Source organism: Manis pentadactyla, chromosome 2, assembly GCF_030020395.1.
Source record: "Manis pentadactyla isolate mManPen7 chromosome 2, mManPen7.hap1, whole genome shotgun sequence".
Classification (NCBI taxonomy): domain Eukaryota; kingdom Metazoa; phylum Chordata; class Mammalia; order Pholidota; family Manidae; genus Manis; species Manis pentadactyla.
In genome coordinates, this window is record NC_080020.1 from 91,947,910 (window position 1) to 91,968,077 (window position 20,168).

The 20,168-nt window shown below is 38.4% G+C and overlaps 1 protein-coding gene across 1 annotated transcript in view; it reads right to left on the bottom strand.

Moving 5' to 3' along the window:
* Positions 1-20,168, bottom strand: part of RGS7BP (regulator of G protein signaling 7 binding protein) — a 101,059-nt gene that overhangs the window by 37,670 nt on the left and 43,221 nt on the right. Inside the window, exon 3 of the mRNA XM_036887877.2 lies at positions 4,599-4,729. Coding sequence (XP_036743772.1) covers positions 4,599-4,729 — 131 coding nt within the window. The remainder of the gene's footprint in view (positions 1-4,598; positions 4,730-20,168) is intronic.

Genomic DNA, 20,168 nt, shown 5'->3' on the forward strand with positions numbered 1-20,168 from the left:
AGTATAGATAACTGTGAAACAATTTGGACTCAGTAGTTAATCTCAACAAAAAATTGACCACAGACTCAGAGCCAAACTGAATGATTCAATTACAATTCCTTTCTTCTCCTTATTGGAAAAGAGATAGTAAAGAGGGGAATGGCCAACCTGAAACACTCACATAGAGAAGAAATGAGCTAACCTAAAAGTTACCGAAATACTAGTTTTTATCATAACATTAAAATAAACATACCAGAAAGAGATTGTGTGTCACAGACTAGAGTGGGAGTCACTATTACCCCAGGACTATTTGATTTCTTTCAGGAAGGGACTTAGGTCATCAAGATAGATCCTTTCCTACCCTGAGGCCACACCAGAGGAATCTGTTTGGAAAGAGTATATTATCTGGCATGAAATCTTGGTAGACAGACTTCTTTCTAGTGGACAAATTCTCCTTTTTGCTAAGACATAACTTTTATATATATCTATATATATCTTCCTATATGTAATTTAATATTTATATCTATCATGGGGATATAAATATAATATTTATTTATATTAAGTATTAATATAGACACTTCTACATAGTATATATAATATGTATAAATTTACACACACACACACACACACACACACACGCACAGACGGGAAAGGAGACTGATTTCTTCAACCCAGCTTCTGCCTGCCACCTCTGCCACCTTGCCTGAAATTAGGAATCTACACTCTAGTGTACCCCTATACTTCACTGTTGCCTCTGTCGCTTATTTAGTCTATACATATTTTTCCTTAGTCACATACCCTGAGTCCATTTCTTAGTCACATTAGCAACCCCTTCCTCCCCACCTCCTGCATTTCTTGTCTTCATGAAGGGGAGGCATTGGTTTGCCACCTTCTCCATTACTGCAGAAAGGTTTCTCAGGCTTGCTAACTCCTTGTCTAATTCTATGAGTAGAAGCTCTACGTTTCCAGGAAAAGATACATGTTAGTTACATCTCTTAATTCCCCCAACTTTTCTCTCAAAATTTAATCCTCTTATGTTGTGATCTGTGGATGTATTTCTTCCTTGACACATTTCTGGCAGTCCACAGTCACCAGGGTCAAGTATGTCTGTCCTTGCGGCTGGGACCTCCCAGATCATCAGCTGCACATTTCATATACCTGTTGTGTGTTTACTAGCTGGGGGCTTCTAAACTCAGGTTCCTCTGCAGTTTCCAGTGATACCAAAGAAAGAAAAAAACTAGTGACATCAAGTTGACATTTTCTATGATCTTCTAATGGTGGGAGTATAAATTAGCAAACGGTTCAAACAAACTTGGAGTTCAAAACAATCATTATAGAGTTAATCCCTTAGGTATAATAAAGAAATATAAAAGAATTAGAATACAAATACAGGACAAGGAAAATTAAAAATGATTTTAATGGAACCATTACTCTCCAAAAAGCTAGTATTTTATTTGGACTCCCAGTAATTTCCAGGAAATTTGTCAATTGTATATATTCATGCATATGTTTTCTAGTGCTTTATTTTCTCTGGTTTAATGACATTTTTCCTGGTGCCTACTGCTAGTGATGGATTTCCATGTAGGTTTTTGACCCTAAATATTACCTATCTTCTTTATTCCCAATCTGAGAATTTCTCACCAAGAAGGAAGTCTCCTCCTCATTGCCTTAACTCTACGGGTACCTGAAGGTAACAATCCATAAGACATTTAGCTCCTGGACATATATTCTGGAAACACAAGAGGCTTGTCAGGAGTCAGTGGTATATACATAGTTCCAAAAAGAATAGAGAAATATGGCTTGCTGATTACAGATGGTGAGCAGAAGTTTGCCAATATATTCATTTGAAGATGTGTTCCAGTGAATTGTTCTTTTAATTTTTTTCAAGCAGCAAGAAAAAGTAAATACAGAGGCATTTCTGATTCAGTAGGTCTGGGGGGAGGTTTGAGAGTATGCATTTCTAACAAGTGACCCTGAGGCTGTTGTTCAGACTTCACTTGGTGAACCACAGTTTTATTTCAACAGTCATGTCAGAAAACATGCTATATGAGCCATCACACAGCTCACAGTCATCAGAGAACCTACTACTTTTGTATTTGCTTTTCACCAGCTTGGGGAACAGAGGAGAAAGCATACAACAAAGTTGAAAGTATGTACTTAGGTGAATTGAGAATGGCAAGGTAAGGGCTTGAGAGTTTTAATTTTATTGATATGGTAGGGTGATTTCCTTTTGTTTCAAAGGGTAAAACAACAGTTCTCAATCTTCACTGTGTTTCAGAATAACCTGGAGCTCCCCTACAGATTCTGATTCAGTAGGTCCTAGACTGAATGCATGAGTCTGCATGTTTATACAACATCCTGGATAATTCTGAAGCAGATTTTCTAAGGAGTTACACTGTACATGATAATGATTTTAGAAGGATAAAATAGAAATCCAAGTGGAAACTTAATTCTATTTGGGGGAGAAATCACAGATGCTATCGGGCATATTCTTTTTAGAGTTGTACACAGAAAGTTGGGCACTAGAGCAGAGAGCAAGGGTTTAGGATTTTTTATAAGAAGATGCAGGGAAGGAAGCAAATCAGAGATTAACACAGAAGACAGGAGGCAGTGAAGACCAAATGAGCTCATCAGCTAAGAGGGGATGTGTTTTTTGTTTGTGTGCTCAAGACCAAATGTGCTAAGGAAGAAATCTGGAGGAGGGAATACTTTTTTACTTTTAAACAGAGAGCTAGCAGAGAAGTTGTCTTTTCAAAAGTCAAATGTGAAAAGACAGAAAGTATGAATGGATGACAGACCAAGGAGAGGGAGAGTGGGAATGGAGGCCACTGGGTGTTAAGGACATGTCAATGTGAGATTTCAGTGGCAACATGGGCATGAAATACTGAAAGTATAGCCAGTACAGACCTGGGGAAAGAACTATACATACTCTACCTATTCAAGCATAATTAGAAAGAATGCAAATACTACTCTGTATGTGTATTTATATATGAATGCACTTCTGTATGTGAAAGACAGAGAGGGAGAAAGAGAATAAGAGAGAGAGAGAGAATAAACAGAGAGGACAGTAAAACACTGGGCCAGTGGCAACCTGTTTGACTATCATCAGTGTGTCTGAGTGTTCTGTTTTCTCATCAGGCATCAGGAGTGTCAAGGAGCTGATTTCTCTAAACGTGTTCACTTGTATTAATAACAGAAGTAAATATGGAAATTCTTGCAAGGTCAGACTTTAGAAGGAAAAAGGAAAAAATATTTATGTACTGAGTAAATGTTTTCCTGTCTTTGGAGCAGCATACCATCTTATTTTTAGTTCTGCCTTGTGCATACGTGTGTGTATACACAAGACGGGATTTTTACAAATACTTCATTTTGTCATTTGGTTCCCCCCAAATTGCATGTTCATTTGAGTTCAGATCTCTCCTTTTAGTGCTGCTTCACCTGAAATGTCTTTCTTTTTCCTTTCCTACCTGAACTCTAACTTGACAAACTGGCTCAAGACCCACCCTTTCTACAAGATTTTCCCTGAGCATCGGAGAGTTTACCAACCTTCTCTATCTCTGAATTTAAATTATAGACAAGGATTACCTTCTTTGCATCCCCCTATTCTCCTGAGCTCAAGCATAAAATGTTTACATTCAGGAGGTTTCCAATAAATTATTGTTTGATGAATTAGTAAAGAAAGTACAGATTGAATCCTCTGGTAATGGAAACTTCTGGCTTCTTCTCCAGCGTCCATTCTACCCCACCCTGTCCCATCATGCAATAGCTACTAGTTGGGTGGGCTGACTCCTCTCCTCACACCATAGCTCCAGGAATGGGCCTTGATTGCTTGAACCAATCTGTAAAATTCTATCCCTCGAGTTACAGTGATCGGTTGAGTAGAGACCCATGATCTGACCTGGTCCAATCAGCACGAAGCTCCAGACATTAGCTAGTCCATAGTGGGGAGAACTACTCTCCCTTTATGGATCTGCAGTGTGCAGATGTAATGACTGGAACTATTGGAATCTGTTTGCTAATGTTGGGGAAGGCAGCTTGAGGGTAAAGCCAACACTGGGGAGAAAGCAGAGTATCACTCAAAATGGGAGTCAAAAGTCTGATCAAACCATGCTGAAGCCACTGCCACCCGTGAAGGTTTGAGCCAATGTATTCCCTTTATGGCTTAAGCCAAGGAATGAGATTTTTCTATTACTAAAATGCCTCCCTATTTTGTTAAGTCCCCAGTATTTATAAACCTTTGGAATAAAATATGTAATTTATCTTCTTGCAACCGAATTCATTTAGGGACATAGCAGCAATTTTGGATAGCATTTATTACCCTCATAGTAAGTGCATTATATGTTTTTGCTGCCTATGCTGATTCTAACCAGTCATGTTCACAAGTGGTAAAATAATAAATTTGAGAACAGTTTCTACCATAATTTATGTTCAAGATGATCAGTGTTCTTACGTACTTAGTACTTATACAGACTTCTTTGATTAATTTATAATATTTCCTGAACACTTACATCCATTCTAATTGTGTGTAGACAGATAAATGGTGCACATAGGCCTTTGCAAAGAGATTCTGTTTAACATTCCTCAGTGTTTATGGCAATATATTAAATGTAGATAGATACCTTTTCGATGAAACTGAAGAGACCCCAGCAGACATATGGATTTTAGCATTTCTGTTGTGTACATTTCTAAGCAACACTGCAGTTGGATGTAAAGCCGGCAGATTTCTGGGTGGATCTCCCCATCTTCCGGCCTGCAAGAGAATGACAGACAAAAGCTGTAAACATTCTCAAGATTTCACTCAACAGCCATTTGTCTCAGCGCTGAGAGGGAAAAATGCTCAATAAACATTCCTTAAAGCCTTGAGTCTAAAATACAGGACTTCCTGCTTTCAAACTGATGACCAGTCACAGTTCTTACATAAGTGGTTTTCTGACTAACAGCTCTTTATTTTTTTCCCCTTCAGCATCACATTTCTGCTGGGAGCTTAAAATCATAAATGTTTAAGTACTTGAAAATATTAGACATTTTTAATTTAACTATTGGAACAAATTTGTAAAATATATTTAAACCATAAGACTATCTTAGCCTGCAAAAAGAGATTAAAGACTTTATTTTTAAAGAAACTAACGAAGAACCATTCGATTTCCAGTTATAAGATGACTCTTTAATATTAAGGCCCTTGTATAACAGGACTAGAGAGCCAAGATACAAATAATGTTTATCAAGTTCTTTTGTTTCAGTCTAAAGGATATTCCTGTATTGTTTGCTTTAGTTAACTTATGCAAGGCCAAATGTTCTTAATGAAAAAATTAAAACTTTATGAGAAAAGAGAAAAGTAATACAATCTAGTAATCATGCTTAACAATCTAAAGCTAAATAAATACTGAATTTTTGCTCTAAAATTTATTTTAAAGTCCTTGAGTCCTTCTCAATTAACTGTGATAAAATGTATAGAAGTGAATATGATAAAACATGGAGTGGTCACTTTTATTTTTTAAGAGGAGGGAAGTTGTCAGTAAAACTTTCTTTTTTATATGCAACTAAAATAGTTTGTGTTGAATAGAGCAAATTAAATAAAAAGGGTAAAATGTAGGGATAGGTTAGAAATGGAAGGCACCTACCAGTGAACTTTGTCAAATGTCCTGATGTGTTATCTTTACTTCTATTACCATACAGTTAAAATGCATTAAATCTAGTTAAATTATGTAGCATTTGGATTTGATTCCTCTGTAAAGTGGCCAGTGGAAAAATGTCAAGGGCAATTATCAGAAAAGTTACCTTCATTTTAAGTTTTGGAATCATAGTAAAAAGAATCTGTATTTACATAGCAACATACAGTGATAATTATTTTTCCTTTTCAATACTCAATGAGTCAGACTTTATATGGCTTTTATAACACAGGAAAATGCAAAATTCTTCACCTCTGTACCAGTGATGCCTGTAAAGTTATTCTGTCTTTCCTGTGTCAGATAGAACAAAGTGCATTCAAAGAGCTTACCTACAAAATTTGGCTTTATCTAAAAAATGAAAGACTGCATTGCTTTCTCACTTGTAACTCAGGGGTCCAGCCCTAGGCCAACATTGGAAGCAAGTGTATCTTTGGCGAAAGTCCCAGATTTTCTTTCAGAGCTTCCTCCCACAGATGCCTTCCAACCACTAGCTGTCCCCCTGCTACCTGGAGTTCTTCCCCTCCCTCCTCCACACACACACACACACACACACACACACACACACACACACACACACACACACGTCTCATGATTTCATATCAGCTTCAGCTTTTCAAAATGCCTCTGACTGTGGCCCTTCTCCTCGTGACCTTGCTACATGCTGAAAGATTAATGTGGATTAGTAGTTTATGTAATAAAAAGTGATCCTAGTATATGACTTGCTAATACATTGATTTTATCTGAAGATAGTGTCTTATCCTGAAGGCAGGCTAGAGGGAAAACCTTCAGTCAGGCAGGTCTTTGAGGTGTGGCTTTATCATCCCAATCACAGCTGCCTATTGTCACCTATGCATAACACTGGTTCATATGTAGTTTAAAGAAAACCTATAATCTGTGACATGTATTATACATCTGATGAGTGGGCCAGTATCCTACCCAGTCATGGAGTATTCTTATGTGCTTAGTAGCTGAGTTCCAAAAATATGCAAACTTCATAGATACGTGACATTTTACATAACTTTAAGAAATGATTACCATATTAACATATGTTAAGAGCCAGAATATTTTATTGTTTTACAGCTAGATAGAAATAAGAAAATGTATTAGTGCTTCTGAAAAATGGCAAGTCAGAACAGAGATTACAATGCCTAATTTACAACATTTCCTCTGATGCCACCTGCCTAATGCTTCTGTAACCAATGGATAATCTAGAAACTGTGAAACCATCCTGCCCTTCCTAAAAGTCATGACAAGGAATTGAATAGGTGCCACCAGAATATAACCTGCCTAGCAAAAATCAATTGATGCCAAAGTTGCATTCTAAATTTTACTGGTTAGACAATTTATACGTATACTTGTAGAGTATCCTTGAACATCCCGGAAAGTTGAAATAAAGAAAAAGAAAGGAACTAGTTAAAAAGAATTGGAAAAGTTAAGATACCATTTATATTAGTGTTTCACGAGATACCTTGACCAGGTTTTCAGCCTCAGGACTTATACAACATACTTCTCCCATTTTAAAGCTCTGAGTTGTAACACTGCTACTGAACACATAAAAAGACAAGTTGTGAAATGGGTTATCATATGTCTAATGTTACAAGCAGTGAACTGAAATATATTTTTGAGAAGCATTAAGAGCATTTAGGTTATTTTTATAACAAATAAACAAGAGTTAGAGCATGGAGAATGAAAGAAAAGCCAAGAAAACAGCAGTTAAAAGCTTGAAACTTCCTAGGGATAAATTATAAGGCCTGAGGAAGAAATTTACATGAAAACAAGGTTAGGCCTATGGATTTCCTCCAGGAACTGGAACCGACATACCTTGGAGGTAAATTTACCACATATTACTTATGCTTATTCTAAAATGATTCACCCTATGTGAATCTATGATTAGATTTATGAGGGTCACCCCTCTGGTGATGTTCACCTAATTCAGTCAATGAATTTTATAAGTTAGGGTTGTGATTATTTATTTTTCTATTGAGCATAAGCAAAGAGATAACTGGATCATTTTGATTGATTTGAAACTTTAGTATTAATAGAAAATCACCCTAAAGTTAACTTCAACAACAGTCCAGAGATTTTGAGCTCTAGTTGAATCCAAAAACATTTACAATAACCACCACACATTATGGATCATTGAATCAACACAAGAATAAGAATGAATCATATGGCTTAAGAAACTTGAACTGGGGCAGTAGCAGGGGGACATGAATACAGATTTGCCAAAGTTGCCCCTTGATAATGTAAATGCTCTCTATTGTGGATATTTTTATTTTGTCATTCAAAAAGTAATATGGTAAATGCTTCCCAGAATGGCTGAAATTACAGAGACTGACAACAGCAAATATTGGTGATGGTGTGGAGCAACAGAGACTCATGAATTGTTGGTAGGAGTTAAAATGGCACAACTCCTTTGAAAAAAGTCCTGCAAACGTCTTATAAAACTAAACATACACCTACCCTATGACCTGGCAATTACATTTCTAAGTATTTACCCAAGGGAAATGAAAACATATATTCACAAGATCTCTATGAGTGTTCACTGTAGTTTTAATGAACTACTTTAATGAACACAGTAGTTTTAATGGAAACAGGCCAAGTGTCTGTCAAGAGGCAAGTGGACACAGAAGCTAATATATTCCCACAGTAGGATAATACTCAACAATTCAGAGGAGTAAACTCCTATATATAAAACAACATGGGTGAATTTCAAACACACAATCTTGAGTAAGAAAATACTTACACAGAAGAGTAAATACTATGGGATCCCATTTATGTGAAGTTCTAGAGTGGATAAAACCAACTGATAGTAATAAAAAATAGGACAGTGATGGGGAGGGAATTGACTGGGAAGGGGCATGAGGGCACAAAACTTTCTGGGGTGAGATGACATTATATATCTAGATAGAGGCTTGAGTTATGGGGGTATATACATTTGCCAAAACTTCCTGAGTGCTCACTTCAGATTTGTGCATTTGATTATTTGCAAATTGCACAAAAAAACCCCATAAACAAATATTGAACTCTAATATGCATGTTAAACTATTTTAGGGTAAAGTTTACTGGGCTTTTCAACTTCAGAAAAATAGTATGGGTTGCTGATTGGATAGAGGGGTGAATAGAGAGGGTGATATGTGGTATAGCCAATATAATAAAATGTTAATCGTAGAATTTAGGTGACAGGTATTTACGGACATCTGAGGATTTACAGTTTCCCAAATAATTAACATGCGTAAATTGAACAAAACAACTGGGAAGCTTTACAACTAGTTAGGTCAAATTCAGGAGTTAACACGCTGGGGATTTTAGTTATGAAACGCCTTGGCCCTGCGTCTATCTGCTCTTTTGTCGAGGTTGCCAAACTTTGGTATTCTGTGCAGCTGCTAATAGCCTTTAAATACCAGCAAAATGTTTGTTGTTTTGAAAGTCAGTCCCTAATGTAATGGTTTATATATTTAGCTGAAGGCACCAAGACATAATGAAAATGAGTTCTGGAGTCAGAAAACTTAGAAATCTATGTATAGACTTTGCTGCTTAGAGTTGTGATCTTAGGAAAACCACTTGAACTTCTCTGAAACTCAGTTTCCTCAGCTGTGAACTAGGATAACAACTATTGATGACTTAGTATCTCAAGATTGTTGCAAAGATCGGATAAGATCATGTGTGGGAAAACAAGTGAAAACTGTGAATAACTGTTAGAAATTGGCTGCAATCCATCTTAACCCATAGAAGTTGTGTTTACTTAGCCTTATGCTTGTGTATATCTTTAATTTTACATTTTTTCTGCTATTCTATAACATTATTTGCTTACATCTCCCAAATATGGACTTTGGTTAAACAAACATGCCATTAAGCTGAGGAAAAAAGGTATGACCCTTTGACAACCGCCCAGTGTTTCACAGACTTCAGTGACGACAGATAAACACTTGGAGTTTGTCAGCTACCAGAGATGGAAACCAGAGCTCCTATTGCAGCAAATATATCTAAGTTTCCCCTTTTGGAATCAATTCTGTTGTTGGCTTTTAGGCCAAATGGCAAGGACAGACTCAGAAAGCCAAGGGGATGGAGGAAGGGGATGATAACCTTGGATTTATTTTTCAGAGCAAATAGCTAGTAGGGAAAGGGATCAACTGACTTGCTCAAAGCTAGTAATCTCCAGATATCTCTTCTAATACCCCCCAGTGGTTTCTTCTTTCCTTCCTAATTCTGTGTCAAATTACGCGACAGCTTCACAGTCTAGCCTTCATTTGGTTTCTATGAAGGAGACTTTTCAAGGTGGCCCATGAGCTTACATAGCTAACAGATAGAGGGCAGAGAGTGCACAAATGTGTGTGTGAGTGTGTGTGTGAGTGTGTGTGTGTGTGTGTGTGTGTGTGTGACCCAGTTATCATTTTAGGTTTCAAATTCTTAAAAGTAACTACAGGGTCTGTCCAAGTTCATAATTGCAGAACAGATGCCAGGTACTTACTAAATGACTACACTCTTTAATACCAAAATAAGCACTGCCATAAAAAAAGAGAAGCCCAGTCTATCAGAAGAACAGAAATGAGACCCTTTTCAACATATCTATCTATATATGGAAGTTGACTCTCCCTATTGTCTCCATTTTTCTCACAACCTTCCTTCAGTGAGGTTTTATGAAACTTGTGTTTTAGGTGGTAGCTTCCTGTATTTTCATCATAGAAAGTCCTAGCAAGTTTGGTTCCCCTGGGAGCCTTTGAGGGAGTAATTGCGGTGATTCTTCTCACCTCACAGAGTGTTATTTCATGGGAACATATGGCTGGCTGACTTCTTTTGCCAGTGAACAAGGGTCAGGATCAAACTTTGCCCTGGAGCTATTCAGGTTTAGTCGGAAATGAAACGACTTTAAACAGCACAGTGAAACTTGCAGGGCAGCTGAGTTATCTTCTAGTGCCTACCTTGGAGACCCTCACACAAAGCAATGGGGCTTAGGTAACATCTTTGAGAGGATTTTTGGTCTCCATCTCCTTGTTGCTTTTAGTTGGCCCCTGGCCGGACTTGGACATGTCCCCATGACCCAGTTGGGAGAGTTGATACATAATAGGTAGCATTACCAAGCCCCTTATTAGTTTTTTCCATTTAAAGAATAAAAACTGTATTTAAATATATTTTGACACTTAAAAAAAATTGAACAGCCATCAGTTTCCTGACATGATGATACTTATAATGGAAAAAGATGAAAAACATTACTATTGAATTGTAAACCATCTTTCATTTACATTAAATATCTCTATTTAAGGCAATCCTGGGGAAACCTGGGAACAGGTGGTGCCTTTTGCGGTGATACTAATGGGGCTTTCAGGGCATTTCTCAGGACGTTGGGGGATGAAGGAGCTAAGCGGCTGTGCATCATTTCTTCCTCTTGATTAACATCGGTCAGGAGAAACTTGAAACTCATTTAACATCGGTCAGGAGAAAACTTAACATTTACAAGGCAATATTTCTTCAACCTCCAATTTACAAGGCAATATTTCTTCAACCTCCAAAATATCTTTCTTATGCTGTCTTGACCTTTCCCCCTACCCTTCTGTCCTTTCTGGCTTGAGAATCTCTTTGCATTTCCCCTCTGATTCTCTCAATGTTTTTCTCCTTTTGGTATTTGGTTGGGAGTTAGACGCAGTCTGTAAACAGCCGTTAGGTCCTGTTCTGCCAGGTCCTGTGGTTCTTACAGCCCCCAGAGAGGCCTGTGGCTGCTGGAGTCTGAGGCTTGGATTCCTGAATGTGCAGGAACAGCCAGCACCATGGTTACATGGCTACAGCACAGCCCTATCCCACGGACTACAGCGAGGATCAGTTTATTTTTAAATTAAAGAAGCATATGTATGTTTCCACATGTTAATTGGAAAGCATTTCTTATATCAAAAAAAAAATCAAGATTTTCAGTCTCTAATGCTTACTGTTTTCACATGATACCAATGATCTTCAAAGGTCAATTATTATTCAGTTATGTGTTACACTGGAAAGAATCAGCTCATTAATTTTTATTATATTCAAAGTCTAGGTCATTAATTGCAGCCTGTACTTAATTCCTGCTCTTATCCACTGGAATTTTAGGCTCATTTTACTCAACTAACTGTTGGTTTACCTAAATGATATTTAACCCTTCATTCTTAATTATATTATTAAGTTAGATGATGCTGTATTTCTCTTTAGCTAAATTAGCCTTCATAAATATTGCCAAAACAATGACATGGCTTTGAAACAACCTGAGATAACTGGACTGACCAAAATTAACTCATTCAGTTAATCCAAGAGAGAGTTTCTGATGAAAAAGATTTCCTCATCTCATTCAACTGTAAAGGAACAGTGTGTTGATCGACACTTTAATAACGAGTGATGATGTATCAGTTGTGCAGTTATAGAATGACTGTCAACTCCCTGTGGTTGTGAGCGCCAGTGGCCTTACGTGTGAGAGACTGCTTATCTAGAGCAAGATCAGGGAGTGACAAAAGAACAGGAGTGAGCAAACTGTGGCCCACACGGGCCTGAAATTCTTTTTAGACTCACAAGAGGATTAAACCAGGATGGCTCTTTGGGGAGGGTTTAGAAATAGGGGAGAAAGATGGCACCTGTTTCTATACTAACAGCAAATGCTTAAGGCTTCTGCTGTGTGCCAAAGCTTCTGTGCTGCCAGTTCAGCTCGTGGCTTCACTCCTCAGTGTGCATGAAGGACTTTGAGAAGAGCTGGAACTTTTATAGCATTTTACAGTCTACTTTTTCAGCTTCAGGCTCTACCCAACACTAAAGGTTCTGTAAGTATCATATCTAACCAGATTCTGTTGTGCTCTTCTGTCCCTCATGCAGAGATAGTTTGTCTTTTTGCATTAACTCTCAAAAGATGACACTCATGCCAACTTGGAAATGTGCATTTCTAGCCAGAGGTAATGGCTGTTTTCTACAAAAATGCAAAAGTTCTATGTAAACAGGTGACACTAGTATGTACATACATGGAAAATACCATATTCTCCCAAGAGTTTCTTCACTGGACTATAAATTCCTTGAGGCCAGGAAGTTTATCTTATTTATCTCTCTAACCTCCTATACTTCACAGATTATCTGGCACAGAGTAGGTTCTCAATTAAACAGTCCCCCTAGGTAGCTTAAAAAAGCAGTGCCTGTATATGACGTGGGGAGCCAGAGACTAGGGTTACAGTGCTGGTTACAGCTCCACTTCACCATTAGGGGTTAGTTTCTTGGGAGTTTCTTTTCCTGCATCCCTCACAGATAATTAAAAACTGGAAAAGAAGACATATGAAAACCAGACATATCCATTATTGACATTTTGGTTTATTTCCTTCCAGATTAATATCCCAGAGATGAGGAAGGTTTACCCATAATTTCCCAAGCACCTAGCCATAGTGCCTGGCTCATTGAAGGCTCTCAATCCATGTTTGTTGAAATGCATCAAACTAAACATTCAGGCTGACCACGTGTATGAATCCATATGATACACATAATGGCAAGGCCAGTAACTTCAGAGTGGTGAAGTCAGTGAAGGAAAGCAGTGGTAATGTGACTGCAAGAGGAGAGTTGCTTGCCGCAGTGGTTCATGCATCCTCAAAGAAGGAAAACATGCCAACATAACTGCCAGCCTCCACGTGAAGCACAGGTGGTCCAGAGGCAGAGTCCTGGGTTTATATCTTGACATTACCTAGAACTGTGTGACCTAGGGCAAATTCCTTAACCTGTCAGTGTCTCAAATTAGGATAGTAATACCTACTTCACAGCATTCTTGAAAATATTTAAATGCACTAATATATGGGAATTATACGGTCATAACAACACAAAGTGGTCCAGGGAGGCAATTCTGCACTTGATACTTAGACATCCTCACGCCTTTTTTATAAGCTTTCTTCCTACTTAATTATTAATCCAAAGAATATTTATTGAATTCCTGCTATTCATAAAGGGTGAATTTTGGGGGAAAAAAAAGGAGAGCATTACTTTTTCTGGAGTCCTTTTTTAAGAGTTCATGGAAACTCCCACTAATAGCCTGTGGTGTTTTTGCTTGATGATAACAAATTCTCCTCTAAGATGAGTTAATTTTTCTGAACAGTGATAGAAAGCTTGCAGTATCTTCTTCCTTCCTTGACATAGAATCATATTACCATCATCACGTTTTCAACTGAATAGTTCCACTGTGGAGACCTACATATAACCTTTTTCTTTCTTCTTACTGATGAAGTATAAAACTCCACGAGGGGAGACTGAATGAAAGGGCAGCAGGCGTTAGCTCTGGAGCAGAAGGAGCTCTTCCAGGCAGACAGACATACGGGCAGGAAGACACAGTGATGAACAATGTTTAGGTCAGTCTCTCCAATAACTCCAAAGTTGATTTTTGACTTTGATCTTCAAAGTAACATAAATTATGTAAGATCGTTAGTACTTTGCTAGGAATAAAAAGGTTCATGGGCTTCACTGACAAAAGACTGGAGGATAGGAACACACTTTATTATTTTTTGGCATTTGATTCAGCTTTAGCAAAATACAATGTAACTGATGTTTGCTGGGAGTTTGCTATGTGCCAGATATCAGGCTAAGCACTTCCATCTCATTTAAATCTCACAACGAGCCTATGAAGTAGTGACTATCCTTACCTTAATTTACAGAGTGAAGGAAGCGAGGCTTAGAGAGGTTACAGAGCTCATTCTGGGTCACACAAATAGTAAACACAGTGATAAGACTCAAACCTGTATTTATGCTTTTCACTGCTATATAAAATAGTAATACTGGCACTGAGTTCACAGAAATTGAACTGGAATTTATATGTTTGTTTATTCATCCCATCCTATTTATTGAAAGCATACTCTATGCAAAATATCATGCTAGGAATAAAATAATCATTCTTTTCTATTTTTTCTTTGTTGAGCCCCTAAATTATTGTGGCTTAAAAGTTGGCCCTTCTCCTAGTTCCTCCGTTTTTCCATTTATAGTAAGTGTACAGTGGTATTTTCTGCCTAGTTCAGGGAAATGCAGAGGACGAAGGGAGCCTGAGTGTCTGACGCAGGAGGCATGCCAGGCTGGCGTGAGCTGTAGTATGTGGGGCAGTGGGGAAAACTGCCAATGAGAATGGGGTGCCTCTGGCTCCCAGGTTTCCTCCACTGAAGCAAAGACATGAAATGAGACTGGGAAAGGGTGTCGTATGGACTGGGCATAGAATCTTCTTTCCTGCTCTTTGTGCCCTTTGCTGCGTACACAATGAATGCACTGAGGGAAGGTGTGATCGATGCTTTGTATCTGCCTTCATTATTCTCTCTTCTGCCCAAGGAGAGGCAAAAGAATCCAGGATGCAACACAGAGGCCTCTTTTTACCACAGTAATGGGAATTCGACAGTTCTCTGCACAAGAGGAGAGATGAGCACTACGAATTGTTTGCAAAGCATTTTAGAATTGAGGAGTAAGATAATATATTAATGCAAATATATGACCATGTTAGTGGCTAATGGCTCAGGTAGGTTTAGAGCATAAGAGTTTTTAAATGTTAGACAAGCAGCCTTCGAACTTTGTATATCATGCATCCCTATCAATAAAAAATAAGACATGCACCCCTAATGTACCACATGTATTTGTTGATGAGTTATACAATAATACTACCATATTGGGCATATTAAAATACACAAAAATAGAAATTAGAGAATATGAAATAGAAATTTATATTTTCTTTCAGATTATCTTACACATGTCACTGTGAAGCTCACAAACTTTGATCTGCGGTTCTCAAATTTTCATGTGTGTTAGAATCACCTGAGAGGCATGCTAAACCACAGAATGCCGGCTCCAACCCCAGAGTTTCCAAGTCAGAGGGTCTGGGCTGGGGCCTGATCATCTGATTTTTAATAAGTTCCCAGCTGATCCAGGAACTACACTTTGAGAAGCAATGGGTTAGCCTAACAGGGTCCTACCCCTGCAGGAAGGCATCAGCATCTGAAGGAAAGAAGCAAGAAAGCCGGCATGCCAGTGGGAAGGTTGATATTTAAAGCAGAGGACTCTACGGAGTGTCCCCAAATCATAACACACAGTTACAGACCTAATTCATTAAGCAAAAGAGTAGCTTCAGTAAACACCTAAGTACATTTCAGGCACATGGAAAGAAAAATGCTTTCAAATACCATTCAGGATACACATTAGGGAAATCATCATAAGTAGACCCAAACCCACACCTTAGCTCGAACTGAAGCAGATGCAAGACCATAGGAGGCTCCAGGACCACAGTGATATGGCATCCCACATGACAGGTTCCCCCAAGAAGTCAAGCACTGCTTGGCAGGTTCTTCTGAGAGGCCTCCCAGAGGGTGTGCATTCAAGTTGCAAATCCCATTTGCTTTGCACTCCAGGTTTTATTGGGCAAGGTTTCATCCTAACTTTAAAAATGTCCTGTTTTGTAAGTTTTGCTTCATTTTGGCCTTCTTCCATCCCTTTTCCTTGAACTCATGTCACATACTCTTCATCTGAACTGACATCTCACAAAGCAAAGGAAATGCAGCAAGACCCACTGCAAATAGTGTACGTGGGACAAAAAGTCGCAGGTGGTGAGGCAACTGGGAAGAGGCGCTGCTCCAGGCAGGGCAAGAACAAGACACTCGGAGGCTCTCTGCCTCCTCCTCTGAACAAATCACTCACACTTACTTAGAAGCAGGAGCAAGGCAGACAATGTACAAAGGCACATTCCAGCTCACACTACTAAAATTCCAGAGATCCATGACATACCCAGCATGCCTGCCCCTGGTGAAAATTGTTTGAGGATGGGAGGCTATAGCATTGACGAGGTTCTGCAGTCTCAGCAAAAACATATAAAGTCAGCTCCTCCCTGTCATTGTTAAAGCTAAAAATCCTGGCTGTGTTCTCTGGACCTGCTGCAAAGAGGACTTGTACCAGGGGTGGGAAATATCATACGCAGAGTGTAACAGGGAAATGGGAAGAGTTGATCCAGGCAGGAAATAAAAGAAGAAAAGGAGGAAGCCTGGCTGAAAGTAAGACAGAGGGAGAGAACCAATGGGGACAAGTCTGCCTGGGTACGTGGGAACTTAACTCCACTTCATGGTTGGGTGGTCATACATGCTGGCTGCTAATGCCGCACTGAAACGTCTTACAGAGCACTGCCCACTTTTTCCCAAGGATTTAAGCAGGGCAGGAATTAATGTCTGTTTAATTTTTATACTACCACTTCTGTCTTGTTTTCATTTTTTTTATTAAATAGTGCAGTTCCACTTTTTAAATAATGTCATTTCTTTTCCAAGTTGATTGCTTAGACTAGTGTGTGTGCAAGTTAATTTTCAAAACATGGATATGTGAAGTCTCCAAGTGATATACACAAAGTCATTTCCTCTCACTATGAATTATGAAAGGCAGTTTGCTTTGCAATTTAAACATGCTGTCTAATTAAAAATACAAATCTTGAAATGCTTTTCTCCTCTCACAACTCTATCCTTGCTTCTACACACACACACACACACACAAACACACAGATTTTTTTTCAGGTCTAGCACACAGTGTTCTACCAGAAAGGAATAATGCCAAATAAAAATAATAGCAGGGATAAAGAAAAATAATCACTCAGTCTTCATGAAGCTGAGAGGAAGACATAGAAAATAAAGAATAAAGAATAAGGAGTTGTTCCTTTTTTTTCTAACTTAACACTATATCATAAACATTTTCCCATTTTAAATAATTTCAACACGGTAATTTAAATAATTTCAACAAGGGAACAAAACAAAAAGAAAACTCACAGAAAAGGACATATGGAAGACTAATATATACATGGAAAATACTCAATCCCATTCCCTCAGGGAAATGCAAATGTAAATCAATTAGAATATATTATTTCATACCCACTGGATAAGAAAAATAAGTTTGAAAATACCATGTGTTTAAGGGGAGACAGACCAATGTATCAAGGTTGATACAACCACTGGAGAACAATTTGAAGTACAATGAAAGCCCTGCACGTTCAACAGCCCAACAGTTCTACGCCTGTGTCTATCCTCTGCCCTCTAGTTCCACAGAACTTCCTGTGATGATGGAAATATTCTCTGCTGAACAGTATGATGGCCACTAGTAGTTCATGTGGCTGTTGAGCACTTGAAATAGGCTAGTGTGACCGAGGAACTGGATTTTGATTTTAGTTATGTAAATTTTAATTTACATATGCCTCTAGCAATATGTAAATATACCAATTTTACTATAGAATTATCAGAGGTGGATGTAATCATATTTTGGCATTTTGCTTATTTACAACGTGTAAAATTTTCTATTTTGTTTCTCCATTTGTTTTATCAACTTTTGATAGTTGAATGTTTCCCCTTGTGTTTGCTTATTCCAATGTCTGTCCATCTTTGTCCATTTTCAGTCTTTGCTATCAATCCCAGGTAACACTTTTCTTCCTTTTCTGCCAATAATTCCTACTAATTTTAAATACTCTTTAATTTTTTTCCCCATTTGAATCCCTTAGAGCTTCAGTGCAACTTTCTCCAATGAGCATTGAAATATTTTTCTGCATTTTACTTACAGATTCTTGTTTGAAGGTTAAAACAACTTTAGTTAAGATCAACAGTTTCAGCTATATAAAAATGAAACAACTATTAAAACAAGAGAAACACAAACACTGGATTGCATTGGGTAAAACAAATATGTTTGTATAAAATATGAAGAGCTCATTCAGTTCATAAGGAAACAATCAACTGAGAAGTGTAGGTAGGTTTATCGACCATTTCCTGAGTGCCTGTTAATCTGCTACACATTTTACTCTCTTGTCACTGGCTTCCATTTTTGTTGTGAGAAATGTGCTTTCAGTTTAACTGTACTCCCTATGTAGGTAATATCTTTTCTCTTTGGTTGCTTGTAAGATCTTCCTTTGTCCTTGGTGTTCTGCGGTATCATTCCATCATATTTTCTCTTTCTAAAATTCTTATTAGAACTATGTTGGACCTTTTCTTCTAGTCTTCATGTCTTCTTAACCCCTTTTACATATTTTCTCTCTATATTTTTTTCTCTGTTGAATTCTTAGCATTTTCCTCAGATCCATCTTTTCAGTTTGCTCTTTTTATTAGTGTATAATCTACCAGTTAAATTTTAATTTTAATGATAATATTTTTTCATTTCTGAGATTTCTTTGAATTCTCCTCTGAGGTCTTTTTACATATTCTCTTTTTGTCTCATGTTTTCAATTCTTCTTTGGTTCACACTTAGCTTACATCATTGTCAGGTAATGCATTAACAAAAGCTCTAGCAGAGAGAAATTTTTCAAGTTCATGCTTACCTTTGCAAGATTCTTTCCCTGTGTGTTTTATAATTTAAGCTTGTGGTCTCATAGTCAACTGGACTTTATCTACAGATTCCTCAGTGGTACTGTTTTTGCACTACGGTGGCAGTGTAAGGTGTGGTTATAATTCCTTAGGAGGCGGAGTCATGCAAACACCCTAGTTATCTCTTTGTGCTGGTCATAAATTTTCCCTGAACTACCTTTTACTAAACATAGCCTTTTGAGAATCTTGATTTATATTAGAATCCCAACCAGGGAGCAGATGGATGATTTGAGGAGCATTTATTTACACAGGAATTGATTACAAAGGTGTGGATGGCAAATGGGAACCGCAAGGAACTTGGAGTTGGCCACATGGCACTGTCACCACTCCTGGGCACAAGGGGATGAGAGGAGAGAGAGAGGCTCTTGAGGGCCTAAGAGGAGGAAGAGGTGTGTAGTGCAGGTCCCCTTGGGTGGAATAGTGACCTGGGGTCATGGGACAGTCAGTTCAAAGGGACCTCAAAGGGAGGGGGATCAGGAGAATGAATATCCTGACCTCATTCCTCTCCTTCCCTCTAAACTTTTGTCAGGGTTCCCCTTGACTGGGCTCAGCTGGAGGCCAGAGAATGAGGGAGCTTGGTGAGAGGGGGCGGAAAAGGGCAAAGAGAGGATCTGCAGGGGCAAAGGGCAGCCAGCCCACACAGGACATTATGTGGGTATCTCATTTCTAATTCCTGTCCCCCTATGGCTTCCCAGCTGCAAGCTCCTCGGTAATGCAGCCAGCAAGCTCCCTCAGGGAAGCCATCGGGTCAGTCCATGCTCCCTACCACCCATTTTTTATTCTCACTTCATTTTTGATCCGAGGGATTTCTCTTACTTTCCTGCAAGCTCAGTTAAACATGTAAATGGATGCTTGAATTTTTTAAATAAAATTTTTCTGTTTTGTATGCCAGAAGTAGAAGAATCAAGTTATGTCAACCAATCTTACATAGACTCTCTGATATAGATATTACTAATATTTTAAAAGATGAAGAAACTGAGGCTGGGCTACTTTCTCAGGGGTCACAGGACTATTAAGCTGGAACTAGAACACTGCCTCCAAAATCCAGGCTCTTTCTACTAAACATTGGATGCAGGCACACAGTGTGGCTACCATTCTGAAAAGAAAAAGTGTAGAATGGAGGAAGGCAGTCGGGCCTACAGATTCAAGTAACACTAGGTCATCTGTAAGATCGACTGAACCTCCAGAAAGACAA